We start from the raw sequence: 23,484 nt of genomic DNA, 5'->3' as shown, positions 1-23,484 counted from the left end.
CCCCATATATGAACTGAATAAGACAAATGTGGGAAGACAAGTCCATAATACATTGATCTGAGGACTTTATCATCCACAGTCTTAGCTGTTTTATGCATGATGAAGATCTGTTTGTTTATCTTTTTACACAGTGCATCTATGTGCTCCCCCCATGCCAAATGTGTGTCTATTATAGTTCCTAGAAAATTTGTGCTGGTTATTTCTTTAATAGTCTTTCCATTTATATTAACATTTATATTATAATTTTCACTATGCTTGGTCTGAAATACTACATTCATTGTTTTAGACTGATTCATAAACAGGTTGTTTTGTGTTAAATATTTATTTGCATTTTCAATAGTCAGGAGTGCTTCCTTCTCAAGCTCCTCCTTTGTGTCAGCTGTGCAAATGATTGTTGTGTCATCAACATACATTATAAGTTTCTGATTTATATAGCTAGGGAAGTCATTTACGTAGAGTATAAATAGTATTGGCCCAAGCACAGACCCTTGCGGCACACCGTGTTTAACTGTTTGTAATTCTGATATGTAGTTTGTTATATTTCCCCCACTAGTATGTCTGATTTCTGTGCATTGTTTCCTATTTGTAATGTATGATTTAAGTATGTCATAGCACTTTCCTCTAATTCCATACTGATATAATTTCATCATTAATTTTGAGTGGTTCACACAATCAAATGCCTTAGATAGGTCCATAAAAATCCCACAAGTCTTTTGTTGCCTGTCAAGTAAATTAAGAATGTGCTCAATTATATCTGTTGATGCTGTTTTTGTTGACTTCCCTTCTCTGAAACCATGTTGTGATGAATGCAGTATACTGTACTTTGTTATAAAACTTACAATTCTATTCTTTATTATCATTTCATAGATTTTAGCAAATGTTGAGATCAATTATATTGGCCTGTAATTTCCTAATTCATCCCTGTTCCCTTTCTTAAATATTGGCTTCACTTTACTTACTTTCAGTGAATCTGGAAATATACCTTCTTCTACCGCAGCATTCAGCATGTGTGTCAATGGTTTTAATATACATTCTCTGCATTCCTTTATGAGATGTGATGTAACACCATCCAAGCCAGAAGAGTGTTTAATTTTAAGTTGTTTTATTAGATTTGACACTTCTGTATCTGTTGTAGGTATGAAAACCATAGTATGATTTGTATGTGGGGGGGTTTAACAATTTACTTACTGCATTTGTTTTATTTTGACTTATTAATTCGTCTGCTACAGTAATATAATATCTGTTAAATGTATTGGCAACTTCTAGAGGGTTTGCGTTGCTTTTCCCACTTATCAGTGGGCTGATGTCCTCTGCCCGATTTGTTACTTTTCCTCTCTCTCCATTAATGAACGACCATAAACCTTTTGAGTAGTTCTTTCCCTTATCTATAGACATCCTGATGAATGATGCTTTAGTTTCTCTGATAAAACTACAGTACTCTTTCTTTTTTATTTTATACAGTGTGTTGTAGGCCTCATTATTTTTTTGTTTGGAGAGGTCATAATAGACTCTCAGATTATTTCTGGCATGGATTACTTCTCCAGTCACCCAGCTTTTCTTTTTTTGTTGCTGTTTGACAAGCCTTTTACTAACAGGACATGTAACATCATAATAATAATTGAATAAAGAATAAAACTGGTTCCATTTTAGCAGATTTATGTTATGTGGGTAGTTCTGTCTTCTCATCTCCCATATCTTCTGCACTGAATCACTAGTCTTTATATTTATGTCTATCATGATTGCAAAATGGTCTGCTAATGTGGAGTTTATTACCTGTGTGTCACAATAGCATGTAGGAATATTTGTTATTACATGATCAATAATAGTTTCACTATGCTTTGTTACTCTGGTTGGTTTATCTATTTTTATTTTTAGATTGTATATGCACAATAAGTTCAGTAGGGTCTTGGTATTGTCTGTATTTTTACTCGTGTCTATGTTCAGATCTCCTATAATGATCAAATAAGAATATGTTTTTGAGAGGTGTTAGATTATATCTTCCAGCTGTTCAAAGAAGGTTTTAATTATACCATTTGGTGATCGATACAAACCTAATACACAACATAAATTCCCAGCAATTTTAGTTTCCAGTGCTGTAGCTTCAAAGCTCAATTCTATAGCATATTTTGTTATATTTATGGCTTTAGTTGATTTATAGTTAGAAAAAATGGCAACCCCACCACCTTTATAGGAAGTTCTGCAAAAACTGGCTACTTTCACATAATTCTTCAAGTTGTAAATTCCTATGTGATTTTCTTTTAGCCCATGTTCTGTAACTACTAGAATGTTTGGCCTATACTCCTGTAATATTACCTCTAGTTCCTCTGTTTTATTGTTTATGTATTGAACATTTTGGTGAAGTATTCTAACAGTTGGCTTTAAATGTAATAGTTCCCCTTCCTGTAATATACTAAGCACTTCACTTGCTCCCTTTGCTTCTGGTACTATGCAGTGATTTTTTTCAGTTTGTGTCATTAAACCTGGATCGTATCTTTGTCCGGTGTTTATATTCCTCTCACTATTGTCACACTGGTATTTAAGATGGACAGTTTTACTAACATCTTTTTCCATGTTCTCTTTCTGCTTACTCAGTACCATAAAAAATCCTCACTTAGTGTAGCAGGTCTCCTAGTTCTCAGGCATCTGTCTTGATTGGAAGCTGCTTCTGCTGTTGATCTCCCAGGCCTCAGGCACCTCTTCTGTGTGGTTGCTGTTGCTGGTGGCTCCTGTGCTCCCTGACTTGGTGACTGCCCTTCTTTGTTAGCTGCTGTGGCTAATGACCTTTGTATGTTTTCCTCACATGCATTTTCATTGCCTTGAGGTAGTATTATGGGGTCTGCTGTTCTGGATGCTGTTGCTGATGACGACAGCTCTGCTGATGATTGTGGTGATTCTGCTGCTATTGGTTTATCTGACACTGCTGCTGAGAATATCTGAGCCTTTGCTGTTGCTACTGGTGTTTGTTGGAGCTCTACTGCAGATAATGATGGTTCCACTGTTACAGACAACTCTTGTTTTGGCGGAATTGGGATTGGAGACACTTCCATTACAGATGACTCATTAATAAATTTAAGTATTTTGGCACTAATAATCTTTTTCCCTTTTACGTTCATGTGGAGACCATGTCTTGTGAAGTGCTCTCTTTGAACACTGTTTATCTCTACGAAAGTCGTATTCTGGAAACCTCTACATATTTTCTCAAATAGCCTGTTTGCTGTAACAATCTCGATGATTACGCACGAGTTTTCCATCAGATCGTGCCTCCTGGGGATACTAACAATGTAGAAATGCACTCGAGGCATCCTTTTGATTGTTTCCTTTAGGATTCTCATTGCACGCCAAGTTTCATTACAGTAAACATCATTTGCGGCTCCTATTATGATGCAGCTGTTACCCATCATTAATATGTTGTCACTGTTTTTCAGAATTTCGCGTAATGGCGCGCCTGGTTTGATGATGCCTGTTACATTAAGGTTAATTTACTTAGCAATTAGCATATTAGAAGAAACTATGTATGCAAGCAAGACAAGTTGGTCTGCACTGATGCAGCATCCAACAAATGCCTATAGAATGAGGTGTGGACAATAATCCAAGATGTACTGACATAAGAATTCTGTGTTTAACATATATGTGTGTTTGGTTTGCACATATGAAACTTTAAGATACTATTCCTAATATTTAATTTGATTTGATTTATTACTGGTCCTGTAGATCATACGATTTCTACAGCAAAGCACATCATGATATAGGACAAGTCAATTTGAAAAATTATGTTAGGATGGTATATGACGAGAGATGACAGGAGTGGCACGTAACTCACATAGCAAAATACATACAGCATATATAGACAAAATATAAAAACGGTGGTGTGAGACGAGAGATGACGGTCATGCATACTGCACGTAGCAGAATACATATAAGAGATGCAGACAGAATATGAGTAACAAACAATAATTAAATTATCTTGCTAAGTAGAAATATCTACAAGTGAATATACAGCTTATTACAAGTAATTAAAATATTGTGGTACATACTTCACATAGCAGAATACGTACATGAGATACAGACAGAATATAGATAAGATGCAATAATTAAATTATCTTACTAAGTAGAAACATCTACAACTGAATAAACAGCTTATTGCAGGTAATTAAAATTTTGTTTCAAGAAATTCATGTATGGAATAGAAACAGTGATTTGGTAGCAATTCCTTTAAATTAATTCTCATTATTTTTGGGTATCTGCTTGTTTTTGTGTCTGTTGGGAGGTGGTTGTATATTTTAATGCCCATACATTTAACCCCATTTGCATATAATTTTGTGTTGTTGGCTATAATTTGTAACTGTGTTTTGTTTCTGGTGTCGTGTGTGTGGCGGTCTGCATTTCTGTCGAGGGCGTCCAAGTGCTGTACTGTAAAACAAGCTAGTTCCAATATATAGAGGCATGGCAGTGGCAGGATTTTTAGTTGTTGAAATATTGGTTTACAGTACACATGAATAAAATGAGTCTTCACTCAATTTACCACAACACCCATGACTTTACCCAAAAAGAGTTCATGACAAATAAATTTAATTATTCTCTGCAGAAGACACAGGAACGATAATAATAATAATAATAATAATAATATTTAACACTAACAGAATCAAAAAATAAGAAATTTCATTACTAGATAGTTAATAGAATTGTCCCACTTCAAAACTGTAAAATGATCTACCCATTTAGTCACACGTCATGTATCTATCAAATTCTAAAGCACACTTCTATTACAAAACAGAATTATATAGTTGTGTGAACCTGCAAATATAGTGTGGCATAGATTTAAACTGAGTCATTGGATAAGACAGAACATAAGAAATCACATCATCTTACATAATACATTCCAGACAAAGGAGAAAGAAAAAAAAATAGATACTTACGGATCAATTCTATGAGCTTTCAGTTCAGTGATATTGTGTAATCCAAACAACTTCTTAGATTTAGGATACACAAATCTGTACCAATCAGGATGTGGATTGTTAGGAATTTCAAAAGGTCCTATATAAATATCGAAACATTTCTTTATCTCAGATGTCAACACTTAAGATTTCTCTTTGGCTTTCATCAATACAAGTTCTCCTACCTCAAACTTAGAACATCTGCCTTTACCATCATGTCTCTGCCTTCTCCTATCCCCCTGCTTTATCATCATCTCGCTTACATGCTCTTCTCTCTCTTGCAGTAACAGAATTTTACATGGTGTAAACTCAGCATTCTCAGAAATAATGTTATCTGGCGTGTGGTTAAACATAATTTCAAATGGTGAAAAACCTGTTGAAGAATGTAGCAAGCTGTTCATAATATCCTCAAAATCACTGACATAATCTATCCAACTTATATGATTGTTACTACAATATGTTCTAAACAGTCTTCCAATTTCTCTCATACATCTTTCTGCAGGATTACTTGACAGATGGTACACAGAGGTTAGAATATACCTTATTTTTGTGTGATCAACAAAAGCTTTCCAAGTTTGTGATGTAAACTGAGAACCGTTGTCGGATAAAATTGTTTCAGGAATACCCACCTGATTAAAATATGTGTTTTCTAACTTAGAAATCATTTGCTTACTGGTTGCTATCTTACTAAGAAACAGTATTTTGAACTTCGAAACTACATCAACCGCCACAAAAATATAACAAAATCCATTCTGTGACTTAGGCAAAGGTCCATCGACATGAGGTCTAGGTTCTTATTGGACAGTATGTTTTGCATTTGGCCTCTAATTGTTTGGTTGCTTATTTTCACTCTTTGACATCTGTCATTATTCTTCTTGACTCTCCTTCCTACGTGATAGGAGTAGATATTTTCCTGAATCTTTTGTGCACATTTGGTTGATCCACAATGACCAAAACTCTCATGTGTATAAGTAATTAAAGTAAATTCCAGTTATCGGTAATGTGGTTTCCAATCATCTGAGTCAATCTTATGTCTTCTGAAGAAAATACCCCTGTGTACCTATAATATTTTTCTGTCATTTCTCCTCCTTTCTTATCCAAGATGCTCTTAACCAGTTTCCAATTTTGATCATGATTTTGATACCTGCAGATGTCTTTGAAATTTTCAAGACCTTTGTTTCCTCTTTCACACCTCTCAAGTACATAATTTTAAACTCTTTCTTTCCTTCTCCAAAGTTGTTAGATAATTCACTCCCGAAAAGTAGCCTAGACAAAGCACCAGCAACTACATTGTCTGTGCCCTTAATGCATATGATTTTATAATTAAACTGCTGTAAAAACAAATACTGTGCGTGTCCCTGGTGGTACAGTAAAATCTCGTTACTGCATGGTGTTCCTGATTATTTTTCTCCTGTTCCTTCTGTGTGAATATTTGGTATTGGAAGTGTGTGGACTAGGAATTCCTGTTAGGTCTCCACCTTTCCTTTCCACTGCATTTTTCCACAGTCGACTCTTCTGGTGAAGTAGGAGTGACGGACTTGTTAAGAGATGCTGTAACGAGATCATACTGTGCTGTTGCAATTACAGAGGCTCTATTATGTTGATGTGCCTCTTTTGAACCATGCTGGAAGGAGGGGGCCATCTGCATAGCATTGTAGGATTGTACCTATTCGTCTCCAGTAGCAAAATATGACTGGTAAATAATACGTGAGTTTGCTGCTGTGTTATGGTATGGCTTACACACCCAGAGATAACATAATGCTTTGTGATCAGTATGGATGATGACTTTGTAACCTGGTAAATAATTTATAAACTTGTTGAACACCCAATGTACAGCCTAAAGTTCTTTTTCAGAGTCAGAAGCACTGTAGCGTGTATCTCTTTTCATGCTTCTGTGATACTCTGCTAGCTAATGCAAGAGATCAGTGTTCAATAACACCTTCAATTTCAGCCCCCTGAAATAAATGAGGACCGAAACCATCACTACTGCCTTTTCAAAATACAAAAAGGAAGAGAAAAATCCAGTTTGAACAATATCTGACTTTGACGTACCTGTCCTTTGATTTCATTGAAAACATACTGACATTCCTGATTCCAATCTCAAACAGTATTCTTCTTCAAAAGTTCACACAGGCACGAAGCATTCAAACCTTGGCTGCTACAAAATTTTCTATACATTACTGTTAACCCAAAAAATTATTTGAGCTGTTTTTTTGTCGCGAGGGGTAGGAAAATTAGCAATAGCATCAAGTTTCTCTTTATCAGGTGCAATTCCTTTCACAGATATAACATGTCCTAAAAATTTTACTTCTTCCACACCAAATTTACACTTGTCTATTTTCAAAGTCATACTTCCTCCTTCCAATTTTGAAAACACACATGTCTCAACAGATCCAAATGTTGTTCCCGATCTTTTCAGCGACCAAAATGTCATCAACATACTCAATTGATTTTGAACTCACTTCACTTCCCAAGACAGAATCGAGAGCTCTTACGAATTCACACGTAGATACATTTAGCCCAAATGGCATCACACAATATTGAAAACACTTAGCTCCATACAAAATGCAGTACACTTTCTAGGATTAGTTTCAAGTGGAATCTGGTGGAATCCAGAGGTCAAGTCCAAACTACTCATGAATTTTACGTAATCAGATTTGGGTAATAGCTTGTCCGTGTTCTCAGGATGGTCATTCTTTCTGATAAGGAACTTATTAAGATGCCTAGAGTCCAAAACAATTCTCAATCTACCATTTCTCTTACTTACCACAACCAAAGGCTTATTTCAAGCACTCCTACTTCCCTCAATTACTCTCATGTTTCCTTTTTCTGAATTTCTTTCTCAACATCTTTCCTTTTTGAAAACGGTATATTATATGGCTTGAGAAAGAAAGGTTGTCGATCTCTAATGTAAAGAATGCACTGATAGCCTTTCACTTTCCCTGGTCTTTCACTGAATACATTTATAAACTCCAGTAACAAAATCCTAAGATGTTCCTTTTGTGGGTGATTAGCTTGTAGCTTCTGTCACTTTAGAATGTACTACACTTTCAAAACCCTGACCCTCAGTCTCATCAAAATTTATATCATCATCAAACATGTGGTACTCACCTTCATTCCCAATGTTTTGCAAATAGTTACAACTTTTCCCAAAGTTTAAAACACAGAAATTAGTTTTCACGTAAGTATTATCTTTAGGTTCCAAAATAAGCAATTCTTTAGCGCTCCATCGAAAACAAACCTCAACTTCCACTATCCAATCCATACTGACAATTATATTTTCTTACAGATTAGGGATCACTAAGCATCCATGTTTAAAGGTCTTGTCTTCTATACTAAAAGTTAAAAATACCCAAGATTTTACCAATTTGCTTTGCTAACCTGTAGCTCCTTTTATCTTTACACCTACAATGGGCATTTCCACAAAATTCTTAACACACTTGATCTTGTCTCTAAATTGTTGAGATATGCCACAAATTGGGCTACCTGTATCAGTCAAACAGTTACCATCCAACTGATCAGTCTTACTTTTAATGTGAGGACACCCAAAACCTAAATCATCTTCTCTGTTGTCAGACACTTCATGCAAAAGATCACTTTCAATTTCATCAAATGCTGCATTCATACTGTCTTCACAAGGCTTTATCAACTTTACAGGTATCATAACATTAACACAATGAATAGATTCCATGGCATAACCAACATCACTTGTTACAGGAGAAACACAAAACACATTACTGTCAAAATTACACTTACTGCTTAGATCCTCTTTCACTTCATTCCACCAGTTGGGATACAAATTCTAGCTAACCACAGCTAACTTATTCCAGAATGCACATTTATCTATGTTATCATCAATCTGGTAACAAACAAAGTTCAAAACGTTTTCACCTTTATTTTGCAGGCTCAAGATACCTCACCTTTACTGTTTGGATCTTAACCTTGCATGACAGTAATGAAAAACTGTTTTGACTGGACTGGTATTCCTTGACCCTCACTTACATCATCACATACACACTTACCTTACCTGTATTGTCAGCATCATTTACAAATAACCCTGAAACTTCATTATTCTTGAACTCCACAAATACCTGATACTCATCATCATCATCCTCATCATCATCATATTCCTCTAAAATTACTTCATCAACAACATCACTGACAATACAAGTCTCATCTCCATCAAAATCACTTACCTCACCTACATTCATTTGCAATAAGCCACCAGTCTCAGACTTAACTACATCAGTTACTCCACAGCCCTCATTCACATCTACATCAAAAATACCACCTAGTTCACATCCAATACAGTCATCACCTGATTAACATACATCAATAATACATTTGTCAATCCAACAGAAGAAATCATTAGTACATATGTGGCGTAGAGCGCCATAAATATCGATATTTGTTCAGTGTATAAGTGTGCTATCTTTGAGGAGTGGGCTTTGGGAGGATGATAGCCGCTAATGGCAGTTAGCCTCTGGACTTGTATCTGTGTAGAAGCGAAGTGCTAATAAATCTGTATCTGAGAGAATTCTAGCTGTTTACCTACAACTACATCCTATTCCCTCACATACTACATCAAAATTCTCACTAATCTCAAATTCTGCTTTATGATTAGCATTTACATCACCATAATGAAACATGGTATCCTAAAACTTTTGATCAATACATAAATGAGAAAGTTGATTTTCCTTCTGTTCAGTTTCATGTACATGTGCCATATCCTTAACAATGTATTTATAACAATGTATTTTAAGTCCCATACATTTTGAATGTTTGGTTTTGAAATGTACGATATAGGTTTTTGCAATGTTCAGTTTCAACCCATTTAACTGGAACCAGTTTTCTAAGGTATTCAGTGAGCTTATGATGGAGCTCGGAATTTTTTCTGCATCATCATATTCAATTAAAACTGATGGGGAATTTATATTTATGGGTACATCATTTACATAGAACAGGAACAGGATTGGTCCTTCAGGCACACTCCATTTACAACAATAATTCACTGCATCTGAGGTGATAAGTTACCCTTTGTTTTTTATTGTGTACGTGTTGTGTGAGTCTTAATCCCATATTTGTCTGATTTGTAGATAAGCAAGTCATGATTCACGGAGTCAAATACTTTCATGATATCACAGAGGATTCCTGCAACTTTACTCCTCTGATCTAGCGATTTGCATATCATTTCAATAAAGTTATTCACTGCATCCATCACTTCATACTCATATTAACAGTACTAAAGGACATACCTGCAATATGAAAACTGTTCCTCTGAATGAATGATATTCCATTTTAACAAGTTTCTGTTTTCATTCAAAAATTTTATAAGTAAATGTGTTGTGAAGTTACTGTACCAGTTTTGTAAATAGAGGTCTGTATGAGTTTCATTAATTAACACCATTTGTCATCAAGATAGCTTACTTTTGAAAATATGCTGCCTGAACAGGGTTGCCCTTTAACTATTGTACCATGTAATGATCATGTATCAATTGAACACAAACTTCATGAAAAAAGGGTCCTCTACCTGTACATTTTATATAAAACAGACTATTTTACAGTTAAGGCTTTGTGTATTACTTGTGTGTGAGTGACCAAGAGTGTACTAATCATGTCCAACTGAGTTGGGCTGAGGTGACTGTGTGTGTGTGTGTGTGTGTGTGTGTGTGTGTGTGTGTGTGTGTGTGTGTGTGTGTGTGGTTTTATTTTTCTTCTTTTTTTCACTTGTTATAATTTTAAACATCCAAAGTGAAGTTGCTCTGTAACTGTACATTATTTATCAAATTTTATATTTCCACATCTCAATCAGTCATGGAGCTTATTAAATATGGCCTCATTTTCGAAATACTTAAAGATAGGGTGCATGAATGCTGCAAATAAAATATTATGTAACATTATTTCTTGGAAGATGATGTGCAGGTAGCCGGTATTTACATCCTTCCGATATCATTTTCATTGAGCTGTGGTCTAAGGCAGAGTTTTGTGCCTAACATTTGTGACAGACTTAGAAGCTATGGAAATACAGTTAGTTTATTTTCCACAAACTTGTTCAGTTAGATAAAACTGCCAAAATTAGATGGGGGAATTTGCATTGGAGAATCAATTATTACATCTCCCACATCCTTCCTAATCCCATCTATTGTCCACATTAGGTGGTGGTAGAACACACACATAAAAGACTGTTGTAACCGGCGAGCTTTCGGAGTCAGTGGCTCCTTCGGACAGAAGGGTTGAAGGCGCAGAAAGAAGGCTGAAGGAAAAGGACTGGAGAGCTCTAGGAAAAGGGGTAGATTTCGGGAAAGTCACCCAGAACCGCAGGTCGGGAGAGACATACCGTATGGGATGAGAAGGAAAGACTGATTGTTGGGGACTGCATCAGATGAGATTTGAAAACCTCAGAGCTTAAAAGTGGAAGACAGGTTAATATGCAAGACAGAGATTAGTAAAACATTGTGCACGAGTTAATAAGAGTGAAAAGCTAAGTCATTGTATGCAACAGAGGTAGGGAGGGGGGTGAAAAATAGATGGGAAAGACAATGAAAGATGTAGAAAACTAAAACGGAGTGAAGCAAAGAGTAGTTATAGTGAAGAAATGCTGAGACAGATTAATGTAAATTAAGGCCAGGTGGGTGGTGAGAATGAAGGACATGTTGTAGTGCTAGTTCCTACCTGCAGAATTCTTAGAAACTGGTGTCTGGGGGAAGCATCCAGATGGCACATGTGGTAAAACAGGTGCCGAGGTCACAAATGTCATGTTGTAGAGCATTCTCTGCAACAGGATATTGTGAGTTGCCAGTATACACCCTCTGCCTATGCCCATTCATCCTAATTGATAATTTGGTGGTGGTCATGCTGATGTAGAAGGCCAAACAGTGTTTATATAATAGCATCCCATCAGAGGCAGGGCTACCTGTAAAAGTAGCAATGTCGTATAACATCTCTGCTGCAATTTCTGTACAGCATTTTATGTGTGCATGACTACTAACCAGCCATCCATCAGAATGAATGGCCACAAGCAAACTGTGGCCAACAGCAGAGTGACCACCAGTGGCAGAATATACTCAGAAGCATAACATGCTCATGTTCAGTGGTTGCTTCTGAATTCTCCCCCAGCCCCTCCCCCCCTCCAGCACCTACCACCAGCTTTTCTGAACTACGTAAATGAGAGTTATCCTTGAAAAACATCCTTCACTGCCGTAATTCTCCTGGCCTCAATTTCCGCTAGCCCACTGACTCCACACCCTCTACCTTCATCTCCCTTTCCTCTGTCCTGGATCCCCTCCCTTTCACCAGCTCCAGTGGCTAGTGTTGCATCCCAATCCCATACATCTACTGCCTCTCATTTCCATATTCTTATTGTTGTATCCTGAGTGCTGAAGACTGCTAGTGGTGGCCTCCCGTTGACATGGTGTGTGGTAGTAGTTGCACCAATCTAAGGGTCATGTGCCTCAGGCTCTCAGCAGTTGGAGGAAGTAGTCGCTTATGGCTGCCTCTTGTGGTAAACTGCATAATCATTACTGCCAACTTTGTATAGTGGAACAATGCCCCCTGCATAAAAGATTTGTCCAAAAGCAATTGGTTTGTGTCCATGCCAAGAATTCAATGACAATGTTAGATACATTACTTAAAATTGATGATTCTTTTAGTAAATTCTTAAGTCTGTCTGAGGAAGTATACTCTGTCATTACTTGGTGTTTACTGTCTGTTTTTAATAGAATTGGTAGATGTGTCGTAAAACTAAATGTCACTGCATGCTTCCAGGCTATGTGCTGAACTACAAACATGAGCATGGAAGTTGGGAAGAAGTACTCTTGGAAGCTGAAAGGACCTCTCACATTCTGAAAAACTTGCGTTGTGGTGGCACATACCAGGCTTACATCACAGCACATAATAATGTGGGAAGTAGTCATCCAAGTCCTACAGTCACTGTTATAACCAAAGGCACCAGTAAGTTGTTCATGGTACCATTCATTTTACTGTTTAGTGAATAATTCTTTGTGAATTGTATGATTTACCATCCTTTAATCAAACAAATTTTATAAGATATAACTAATAAAACTTTGGTTACATTTGTTGTAAGATAATTACTTCAGACAGATTTTCATAACTTTTTTTGTACAAAATACATTTCAGAATTTTATACCTCTTAGACCAGATGGTAGCTATCATTTCCTGAGCTTTATCTGTACTCCTTGAGAGTGCTTGTTTCTTAGGTCAGTCAGAGTGGTCTTGAAAGTCCACCCTGAAAGACAAACATACTGTGTGTGGAGGGAATCTGCCAGTGATGTAGAATAGTTCAATGTGTCTTTCTTGTGAGACCAAATACCTGTGTTGGGACCTTACCAGATCTGTTAGCTGTTAAAGAAACTGTTTGCTTCTGGCCTCATACATGGTCCAGAATTATATAGGACTTGTTGTTTGTGCTGTTTACTTTGTTCTGTCTGCAACATTTTTACATTTTTCCTTTTTTTTTTTGTTCATGTTTACACCCAGCCATGATAGTGATATGTCATACTTCACAGTTTCATGTTGTTATCCATCGTGTCCCAGAATTTGCTAACTGGATGCTTTTGCCTATATTTTGTACTGAACAGAGTTAGCAGATTTTTAAGTGTGGCAGTTTTGTACTCCGTCTACGAGGGTAATCCCAAAAGTAAGGTCTCCTTTTTTTTATAAGTACATAGACCTGTTTACTTCTACAATGGTTTACATCAGTTTACAGCTTGAACATTTAGCTATTTTTCCACATAATCACCATCTCTGTTGATACATTTTTGTAGACACTGTGGCAGTTTTTGTATGCCCATGTCATATCAGCTCACCGCCATGCTGTTCAACAAGTTATGAACCTCTTCTTTCACCTCGTTGTCGGAGCTGAATCACTGGGACCACAATTAATGCTGACAGGTACTGTGAGACTCTGAAAAAACTCAAACGGACAATTCAGAACCAGAGAAGCGGAATATTGAGAAAGGGCATACACATTCTCCATGACAACGCTCGCCCACACATTGCTCGGCAAACCGTTGCTCTCCTGCAACAGTTTCAGTGGAACATAATCACCCACCCACTCTATAGTCCTGACTTGGTGCCCACTGACTATCACCTGTTCCCTAGATTAAAAGAACATTTGGCCGGAAAGTAATTCAGCTCTGACGACAAGGTGAAAGAAGAGGTTCATAACTTTCTGAATAGCATGGCGGTGAGCTGGTATGACATGGGCATACAAAAACTGCCACAGCGCCTACAAAAATGCATCAACAGGAATGGTGATTATGTTGAAAAACAGCTAAATGTTGAAGCTGTAAAATGATGTAAATCATTGTAGAAATAAACAGATCTATGTACTTATAAAAAAGTAGGAGCTTACTTTTGGGATTACCCTCATATTAATAATGTTAGCAATGTAGGAAAAGATAGTTTGCTACTTACCGTAAAGAAGGCATGATAGGTTGCAGACAGGCACAATTACAAGACACTTACATAAACCTTTTGGCCACAGCCTTCATCCGTAAAGAGAGGCACATACTATTCACACACATAAGCAGGCTCACCTCAGGCACGCATGACTGCCAACTTCAGCATCTCAGGCATAACTTAAGTTACGCAGTGGTGGAAACCACATGCTCATCCATGTGCTAACTATCCAATACAAGGCTATACCAGTCCAGGTAAGAAGCAGTGATGGTCATAATTCACTTTTTGAGGCAAGTCAGATAATAGCAACTGAGAGTGGATCTGCTGCTAGTCGACCTCATATTTGCCTGCTACAGAAGTTCCTGTGACTGGTCTGTGATATTGTCAGATTTCCCACAGCAGGCACTCTTGCCAGACAAGGGCAGTGCATTATCTAAGGTTTCCAAAAAATATTCCACTTCTGAGTTCTTGCTATCGTCTTCATTTATAGGAGCATGGCAGTAATCAGCATTTAATTTTTTTTCCATACTGCATGTTAGAAGGGACAGTCATTCTGATGGATAATAAAAATTTGTAGTAGAGTCCATCACATTACAGTTGATGGGAAATGCCATTCCTAGACATGGAATACCTCAGTTGTAACTATTTCCTACTCTTCCTTAAAAGCTGGGATAGTTCTAGAATTCCATAGTGTTGTTATCTGTGAACTGTGTTTGCTTTAATACCAAAATAGAAATTGTTGTCTTAGTTTTCCAGTTTCTAAGACAGAATTCATGTTCAATGTTCGAATATCATTAATATTATATGTAAAATTTGGATCAATAGTGCAGTGAAATAGTTAATGCAGACAGTTAATTAGTGAAATTTTGGGTTCAATTATTGCAGTTTCTTTACTCTTTAAAAAGTATGTCTGAAATTCACTGGTGACCATAATTTTGTCTTGCTATAATTTGTAAGTACAGTTTAGTGTGACCTGTTACCTAGCAGAAATACTTTACAATCTGCCTTATTTTGGGTAGTGACTATGGTACATTTTGGGGAAGAATATATACCTTCAGTCTGATTGCCTTAAAAAAATCTATAGTAACATGATAACAATGAACTTTTTGTAAAATAACAGATCAAGTGACATATAATCTTGTGTATGAGCGAGTATTATTATCTGTGTTAAGAAACTTATCACTTAAGTCCAATCTAATACAAAATAGTCTTGTGTTATTCAACTAACTGTTCAATCCCATTATTGATGATTCCTACTTAAACCCTTTTCATATTTCCAGCTAGTGGTTCCGTCTTATGATTCAGTGCTTTTACCATTAACAGTTTTGAATCACAAGCCAAATTAGGATAAAAAAATACAAGGTGACAAATTCAAAAGGTAGCTAGGCCTAACCATAAATAATCTTGTTGTTTGTGTAGAGTCACAAGAGATATATCACAATCAACAATCTGATATTTATAAAATTTCAAGAGAGTGGTGAACTCTGTGTAAAGTGCTTCGACTGCAGCAGGGGCTGAGAACCACGCTTTGACATACACACTGAGAAGGAAGGTACAAATTGCTTCCTTTTCGAGGTGATCACTCAAATTTAGCACAGGACACAAATTTTTTCTACTAATAAATGGCTTTTGTCATCCAACTTGTGCAAAGGATAGCCCCTGGAACAAATAAATATATTTGAGAGTCATCACTGCTTGACTTCCTCCTCTCCTTTTTCACTTGTGGTGATGGAAGTTTTGAGCCAGTATTTTCATTTGATATTCCTGACACTATCTCAAAATTTTAAATTGTAAGACATTTCCAGGAGCAGATGTGGACTCTGACCACAATCTATTGGTTATGACCTGTAGATTAAAACTGAAGAAACTGCAAAAAGGTGGGAATTTAAGGAGATGGGACCTGGATAAACTAAAAGAACCAGAGGTTGTACAGAGATTCAGGGAGAGCATAAGGGAGCAATTGACAGGAATGGGGGAAGTAAATACAGTAGAAGAAGAATGGGTAGCTTTGAGGGATGAAGTAGTGAAGGCAGCAGAGGATCAAGTAGGTAAAAAGACGAGGGCTAGTAGAAATCCTTGGGTAACAGAAGAAATATTGAATTTAATTGATGAAAGGAGAAAATATAAAAATGCAGTAAGTGAAACAGGCAAAAAGGAATACAAACGTCTCAAAAATGAGATTGACAGGAAGTGCAAAATGGCTAAGCAAGGATGGCTAGAGTACAAATGTAAGGATGTAGAGGCCTATCTCACTAGGGGTAAGATAGATACCGCCTACAGGAAAATTAAAGAGACCTTTGGAGATAAGAGAACCACTTGTATGAATATCAAGAGCTCAGATGGAAACCCAGTTCTAAGCAAAGAAGGGAAAGCAGAAAGGTGGAAGGAGTATATAGAGGGTCTATACAAGGGCGATGTACTTGAGGACAATATTATGGAAATGGAAGAGGATGTAGATGAAGATGAAATGGGAGATATGATACTGCGTGAAGAGTTTGACAGAGCACTGAAAGACCTGAGTCGAAACAAGGCCCCCGGAGTAGACAATATTCCATTGGAACTACTGACGGCCGTGGGAGAGCCAGTCCTGACAAAACTATACCATCTGGTGAGCAAGATGTATGAAACAGGCGAAATACCCTCAGACTTCAAGAAGAATATAATAATTCCAATCCCAAAGAAAGCAGGTGTTGACAGATGTGAAAATTACCGAACTATCAGCTTAATAAGTCACAGCTGCAAAATACTAACATGAATTCTTTACAGACGAATGGAAAAACTAGTAGAAGCCAACCTCGGGGAAGATCAGTTTCGATTCCGTAGAAACACTGGAACACGTGAGGCAATACTGACCTTACGACTTATCTTAGAAGACAGATTAAGGAAAGGCAAACCTACGTTTCTAGCATTTGTAGACTTAGAGAAAGCTTTTGACAATGTAACCTGGAATACTCTCTTTCAAATTCTAAAGGTGGCAGGGGTAAAATACAGGGAGCGAAAGGCTGTTTACAATTTGTACAGAAACCAGATGGCAGTTATAAGAGTCGAGGGACATGAAAGGGAAGCAGTGGTTGGGAAGGGAGTAAGACAGGGTTGTAGCCTCTCCCCGATGTTGTTCAATCTGTATATTGAGCAAGCAGTAAAGGAAACAAAAGAAAAATTCGGAGTAGGTATTAAAATTCATGGAGAAGAAATAAAAACTTTGAGGTTCGCCGATGACATTGTAATTCTGTCAGAGACAGCAAAGGACTTGGAAGAGCAGTTGAATGGAATGGACAGTGTCTTGAAAGGAGGATATAAGATGAACATCAACAAAAGCAAAACAAGGATAATTGAATGTAGTCGAATTAAGTCGGGTGATGCTGAGGGAATTAGATTAGGAAATGAGGCACTTAAAGTAGTAAAGGAGTTTTGCTATTTGGGGAGCAAAATAACTGATGATGGTCGAAGTAGAGAGGATATAAAATGTAGACTGGCAATGGCAAGGAAAGCGTTTCTGAAGAAGAGAAATTTGTTAACATCCAGTATTGATTTAAGTGTCAGGAAGTCATTTCTGAAAGTATTCGTATGGAGTGTAGCCATGTATGGAAGTGAAACATGGACGATAAATAGTTTGGACAAGAAGAGAATAGAAGCTTTCGAAATGTGGTGCTACAGAAGAATGCTGAAGATTAGATGGGTAGATCACATAACTAATGAGGAAGTATTGAATAGGATTGGGGAGAGGAGAAGTTTGTGGCACAACTTGACCAGAAGAAGGGATCGGTTGGTAGGACATGTTCTGAGGCATCAAGGGACCACCAATTTAGTATTGGAGGGCAGCGTGGAGGGTAAAAATCGTAGAGGGAGACCAAGAGATGAATACACTAAGCAGATTCAGAAGGATGTAGGTTGCAGTAGGTACTGGGAGATGAAAAAGCTTGCACAGGATAGAGTAGCATGGAGAGCTGCATCAAACCAGTCTCAGGACTGAAGACCACAACAACAACAACATCTCAAAATCAAGTAACTCCAATTCACCATTAGTGGCATCAAGCCAGCAATGTGGCAATTCAGTCAGAGAAAATGGTAAGAAAGCTTTGAATGAATGTAAGTCAGACAACTGAAATACAAAAGAAATTAACAACATTTAATGAGTTGAGAGTTTTCTCTTCTTTTACTTTCAAGTGTATTCATTTATAACAGTCATGTGATAAATGCATAAATAACTGATTTAGTGAATTGATGAATTTCATGTTCGCTTTGCTCTCACCACTTCCAACTGTCTATACTTTCTTAGAGGCTCCTCTGTCTTTCTCAAGTATCTGTTAGTCCTTTAGACTGTTATTGATCAAAAATGTCATTGAGATTTTAGCAAAATTTGTTTCTTTTGGCTTATTATTGTCCAATGACCTTCCAGTTTGTTTTTGTAGTTGCCAACACTGTTCACATGAAACTTCTAATTTTGGTACAACGTTTCTCAGCTTCTGTCAGAATTTATGCCAATTTGCCATAAATCATCACTTCCTGTACAGATAGTACGCAACTTTGATGCACAGTTAATTTACAGAACCGCAGATTGTAGGTGAAAACCTTTAATGTTTATTTGACAGATGACAGTTTGCTTTCAGTTATTATATGGGAGTAATACCAGAGTAAATACATTTTCTTCCATAAACAAACTGACAAATGAAGACATTGTCCTTGCTACAACTGTTGCCTTCCCTCAAAAGTGGAAGACTGCTGGGGTGGTCAGTGTTGGGTCTTAAAATGAATGGTTCTGCTCAGTGTGCTCTCTCTCTCTCTCTCTCTCTCTCTCTCTCTCTCTCTCTCTACCTGTCTGTGGTCATTCACATGTCACATCACACAACCTATGCAATGTGTGACATGAGAATGCATTCCATTAAGGAGACTAAAGTAAACAAAACTGCCTGTATTTATTATTAGATGAATTTGTCATGCAGAAATAATATTTTGCAACATTGATAGTTTAATCGTTATGAATTTTCCAGTTTTGAAGACACAGGAGCACCTGTTACCCTTGTCCTACTGAGCCCAAATTCCACACAGCTCATTTTTTTTACTGAAGGGTAGACAAAGAAAAATTGTAAAAAATTAAAAAGTACCAGATAAAAGCCACCCAACTGCATATCTTGCAAACACACCCTTAAAGATCTTATAATTCTTGTACTCAATGTGAAGTGCATTTACTACATAATGGTATTTACTGCTTAACAAATAATGAGTTTTAGCTGAACTGTATTTTTCACAATTACAGTACAAGACAAAAAAATCTTTGTCTTGGATTCAGAGTTGAGTTATGCACTCTGATGCAAATTTTTTCCAACAACATTCCATGCCATATAAAACAAAGAAATTACAAATTACTTCCAATTAAAAGGAAAAGACCTCAGTAACTACTCTTTCTACAACTTACCTGATTATCTAAAATCTGGGACTGAAAAACGACTGTTAAGTACATGACAAATAAAAATGTTCATTGTAAAGATGTGTGACACACAGTAGTGTGTTGTAAATATGCCTCTGGCTTGCCTTTCTTGGAAAAATATCAATGAATTCATGCAAATGGAAGCTTCCAACATGAAATAAACAGAAGATATTTAATACAACTTATGAAGCAACAGCTATTATTCAAATATCAACTTTCCGCCTAATTTACTAGGTTAAATGTAAGTAGTGTAACTGCAAATAGTGTTAAGCAGCATAGTCAGATTTTATTGTGCTGAGGTCTCTTAACAACCAAGAAAAATTTAATTCATTCTAATTTCTGTTAATAATTTTATGAAAAGGATGAAATTTCTATTATATTATGAGCAACCAAATAATGCAGAGCTAATGAAAATCATTGAAACTTCTTTACAGGACCAAAGATCCCAAACTACAAAAGCATGGTCACATCAAATGCTACTTCTCTCTCCTTACATCTGCAAACTTGGCCAGATGGTGGATGCCCAATATTGTACTTCGTTGTTGAATATCGAATTTTGAAAAGCAATGCCAAATGGATTTTGATCAACAATAGTGCACCTTCAAGAAACTTCTTAATAAGAGATCTTCAGCCAGCCACTTGGTATGAGCTCCGAATTACAGCTCACAATAGTGCTGGGTCAACAACAGCACATTTCACAAGTGCCACAACAACAGTTTTGGGAGGTAAGTGACACATCTTTCATTTAACCTCAGGCATTGCACTTTTTTATATGATCTAGGATATAAATTTTACAGTGTATCTTCATGAAAATATAAACTAGCATTTCTGATCACTTTAATAGCAACAGTTGCTCCAGTGAGTGAGAGACAAAATCTGAAAAATACCTTACACTTCTATGAGGATGTTTATTTAATGGTACCTATTGTCTGCTCAAGTATCCTCATGCTGTCTGCAGGGATATTTTTCTATGTGGCCATACACAGAAAGTAAGTTACTGGATGTATTGTTAATCAGCAGATACATTCTCCATGTTTCTGTAAAGGCAGAGCTTTCTCATTTCATCTTTCCAGACACTGTCTGCAAAGTGCAGAACGGAAAAATAGCCTAGGTGTACCTGAGAGCTTAAGCATTAGCAAGGAAGCTGCTGAAATGGACAATAAGAAGAATTTTCAACAAATATATTCATCATCACCAACCAAATCTGATGGGCACCACAAAGCCACAGAAAAATCTTCTGGTAAGTTTGTGGATCAAATTCTTGAGATTACACTTTGGCTTTCTCATAATATTTCATCAACTTCCATAGGTGCCTTACTCATGTGAGTCAAGAAGATTGGTTGCTTACTGTTTGGACTCCTAAAAAAGACAGTGAACGGAAAGGCCACATGCCACAAGTACAGTCTATCTAGCTCATAGCTTGACTGGAGTTGAAACAGTAAGCAACACAGATCTCTGCTCGACTCAGTGCTGAGAATGGTAACTAAGAAATCTGTTAAAATATTGTGAGAAAAATTATATCACCTACTTGTCTACAGATCTGGGGATAATATACAGGATGTTACAAAACAATACTGGCAAACATTGAGTGGCTGTGGAGTGTTTCTTGAGAAATAACTAGAGGAGATGAACATATGTTGGAAAATGCCACCCAACAATGCTACAGAGCATCAAATTTATTGGGACTAATGTCAGTCTCTAGGACACCCCTTCGGCAGTAAGTGAGAGATTTTACAGTGCTACTGCACTGAATGGTTGATAAAGTGTTGCTCCTATAAGCAGGGACATATTTGATGACACTTAATGTTCTGAATGACATCAGGGCCATAACAATAAATTTTGCTTGCAGTGAATCAGTGTATACGAGGTGCATTCAAGTTCTAAGGCCTCCGATTTTTTTTCTCCGGACTGGAAAGAGATAGAAACATGCGCATTGTTTTAAAATGAGGCCGCATTCATTGTCAATACGTCCCAGAGATGGCAGCACCGTATGGCAGATGGAATTTTACCGCCAGCGGCGAGAATGAGAACTGTTTTAAATACTTAAAATGGCGACGTTTTCCTTACTTGAACAGCGTGCAATCATTCGTTTTCTGAATTTGCGTTGTGTGAAACCAATTGAAATTCATCGACAGTTGAAGGAGACATGTGGTGATGGAGTTATGGATGTGTCGAAAGTGCGTTCGTGGGTGCGACAGTTGAATGAAGGCAGAACATCGTGTGACAACAAACCGAAACAACCTCGGGCTCACACAAGCCGGTCTGACGACATGATCGAGAAAGTGGAGAGATGCTGCATGACGACCTGAAAATGCGAAAAGTGTCATCCAAGTGGGTGCCACGAATGCTGACGGACGACCACATGGCTGCCCGTGTGGCATGTTGCCAACAATGTTGACGCGCAACGACAGCATGAATGGGACTTTCTTTTCGTCGGTTGTGACAACGGATGAGACGTGGATGCCATTTTTCAATCCAGAAACAAAGCGCCAGTCAGCTCAATGGAAGCACACAGATTCACCACCACCAAAAAAATTTCGAGATGCTGCATGACGACCTGAAAATGCGAAAAGTGTCATCCAGGTGGGTGCCACGAATGCTGACGGACGACAACATGGCTGCCTGTGTGGCATGTTGCCAACAATGTTGACGCGCAACGACAGCATGAATGGGACTTTCTTTTCGTCGGTTGTGACAATGGATGAGACGTGGATGCCATTTTTCAATCCAGAAACAAAGCGCCAGTCAGCTCAATGGAAGCACACAGATTCACCACCACCAAAAAAATTTCGGGTAACCGCCAGTGCTGAAAAAATGATGATGTCCATGTTCTGGGACAGCGAGGGCATAATCCTTACCCATTGCGTTCCAAAGTGCACTACAGTAACAGGTGCATCCTAAGAAAATGTTTTGAAGAACAAATTCCTTCCTGCACTGCAACAAAAACGTCCGGGAAGGGCTGAGTGTGTGCTGTTTCACCAAGACAACGCACCCACACATCGAGCTAACGTTACGCAACAGTTTCTTCATGATAACAACTTTGAAGTGATTCCTCATGCTCCCTACTCACCTGACCTGGCTCCTAGTGACTTTTGGCTTTTTCCAACAATGAAAGACACTCTCCGTGGCCACACATTCACCAGCCGTGCTGCTATTGCCTCAGCGATTTTCCAGTGGTCAAAACAGACTCCTAAAGAAGCCTTCGCCACTGCCATGGAATCATGGCATCAGCGTTGTGAAAAATGTGTACGTCTGCAGGGTGATTACGTTGAGAAGTAATGCCAGTTTCATCGATTTCGGGTGAGTAGTTAATTAGAAAAAAAATCGGAGGCCTTAGAACTTGAATGCACCTCATAAAACTCCTGTTTGCTGCCAAAGTGATAGATTTGCAGTAGATATTGGCCCCTATAGTTTTAGTACTCTGTGGAATCATTGGATTGTTTTTCCAGACATTCCTTGAGGCACTCTCTACAACCCCATAAAATTTGTCAGTATCATTTTGTTACACCCTTTATGTACATTTTATGCACACAGCTCCACATTAATATTCACAATAACAATAATTTCATACCACTTAAATACGATAACGGGTATGTATTAGAGTATCATATAATACTCATTTACATGGCAGTGACCACAAATGTTATCATTAATTATGATACTCTGTTGGCCTTCTTTACAAACAGTAAAAAGGTCACAGTG

At 37.5% G+C, this 23,484-nt stretch overlaps 1 protein-coding gene across 1 annotated transcript in view; it reads left to right on the top strand.

Annotated features, from left to right (window-relative positions):
* Positions 1–23,484, top strand: part of LOC124780139 (Down syndrome cell adhesion molecule-like protein Dscam2) — a 513,871-nt gene that overhangs the window by 416,780 nt on the left and 73,607 nt on the right. Inside the window, exons 27-30 of the mRNA XM_047253759.1 lie at positions 12,699–12,884; positions 20,217–20,507; positions 20,627–20,771; positions 20,856–21,022. Of these exons, the coding sequence (XP_047109715.1) occupies positions 12,699–12,884; positions 20,217–20,507; positions 20,627–20,771; positions 20,856–21,022 (789 nt within the window). The remainder of the gene's footprint in view (positions 1–12,698; positions 12,885–20,216; positions 20,508–20,626; positions 20,772–20,855; positions 21,023–23,484) is intronic.

The sequence above is a fragment of the Schistocerca piceifrons genome, chromosome 1 (assembly GCF_021461385.2).
Source record: "Schistocerca piceifrons isolate TAMUIC-IGC-003096 chromosome 1, iqSchPice1.1, whole genome shotgun sequence".
Lineage (NCBI taxonomy): Eukaryota > Metazoa > Arthropoda > Insecta > Orthoptera > Acrididae > Schistocerca > Schistocerca piceifrons.
This window is presented reverse-complemented; position numbering and strand designations above follow the sequence as displayed.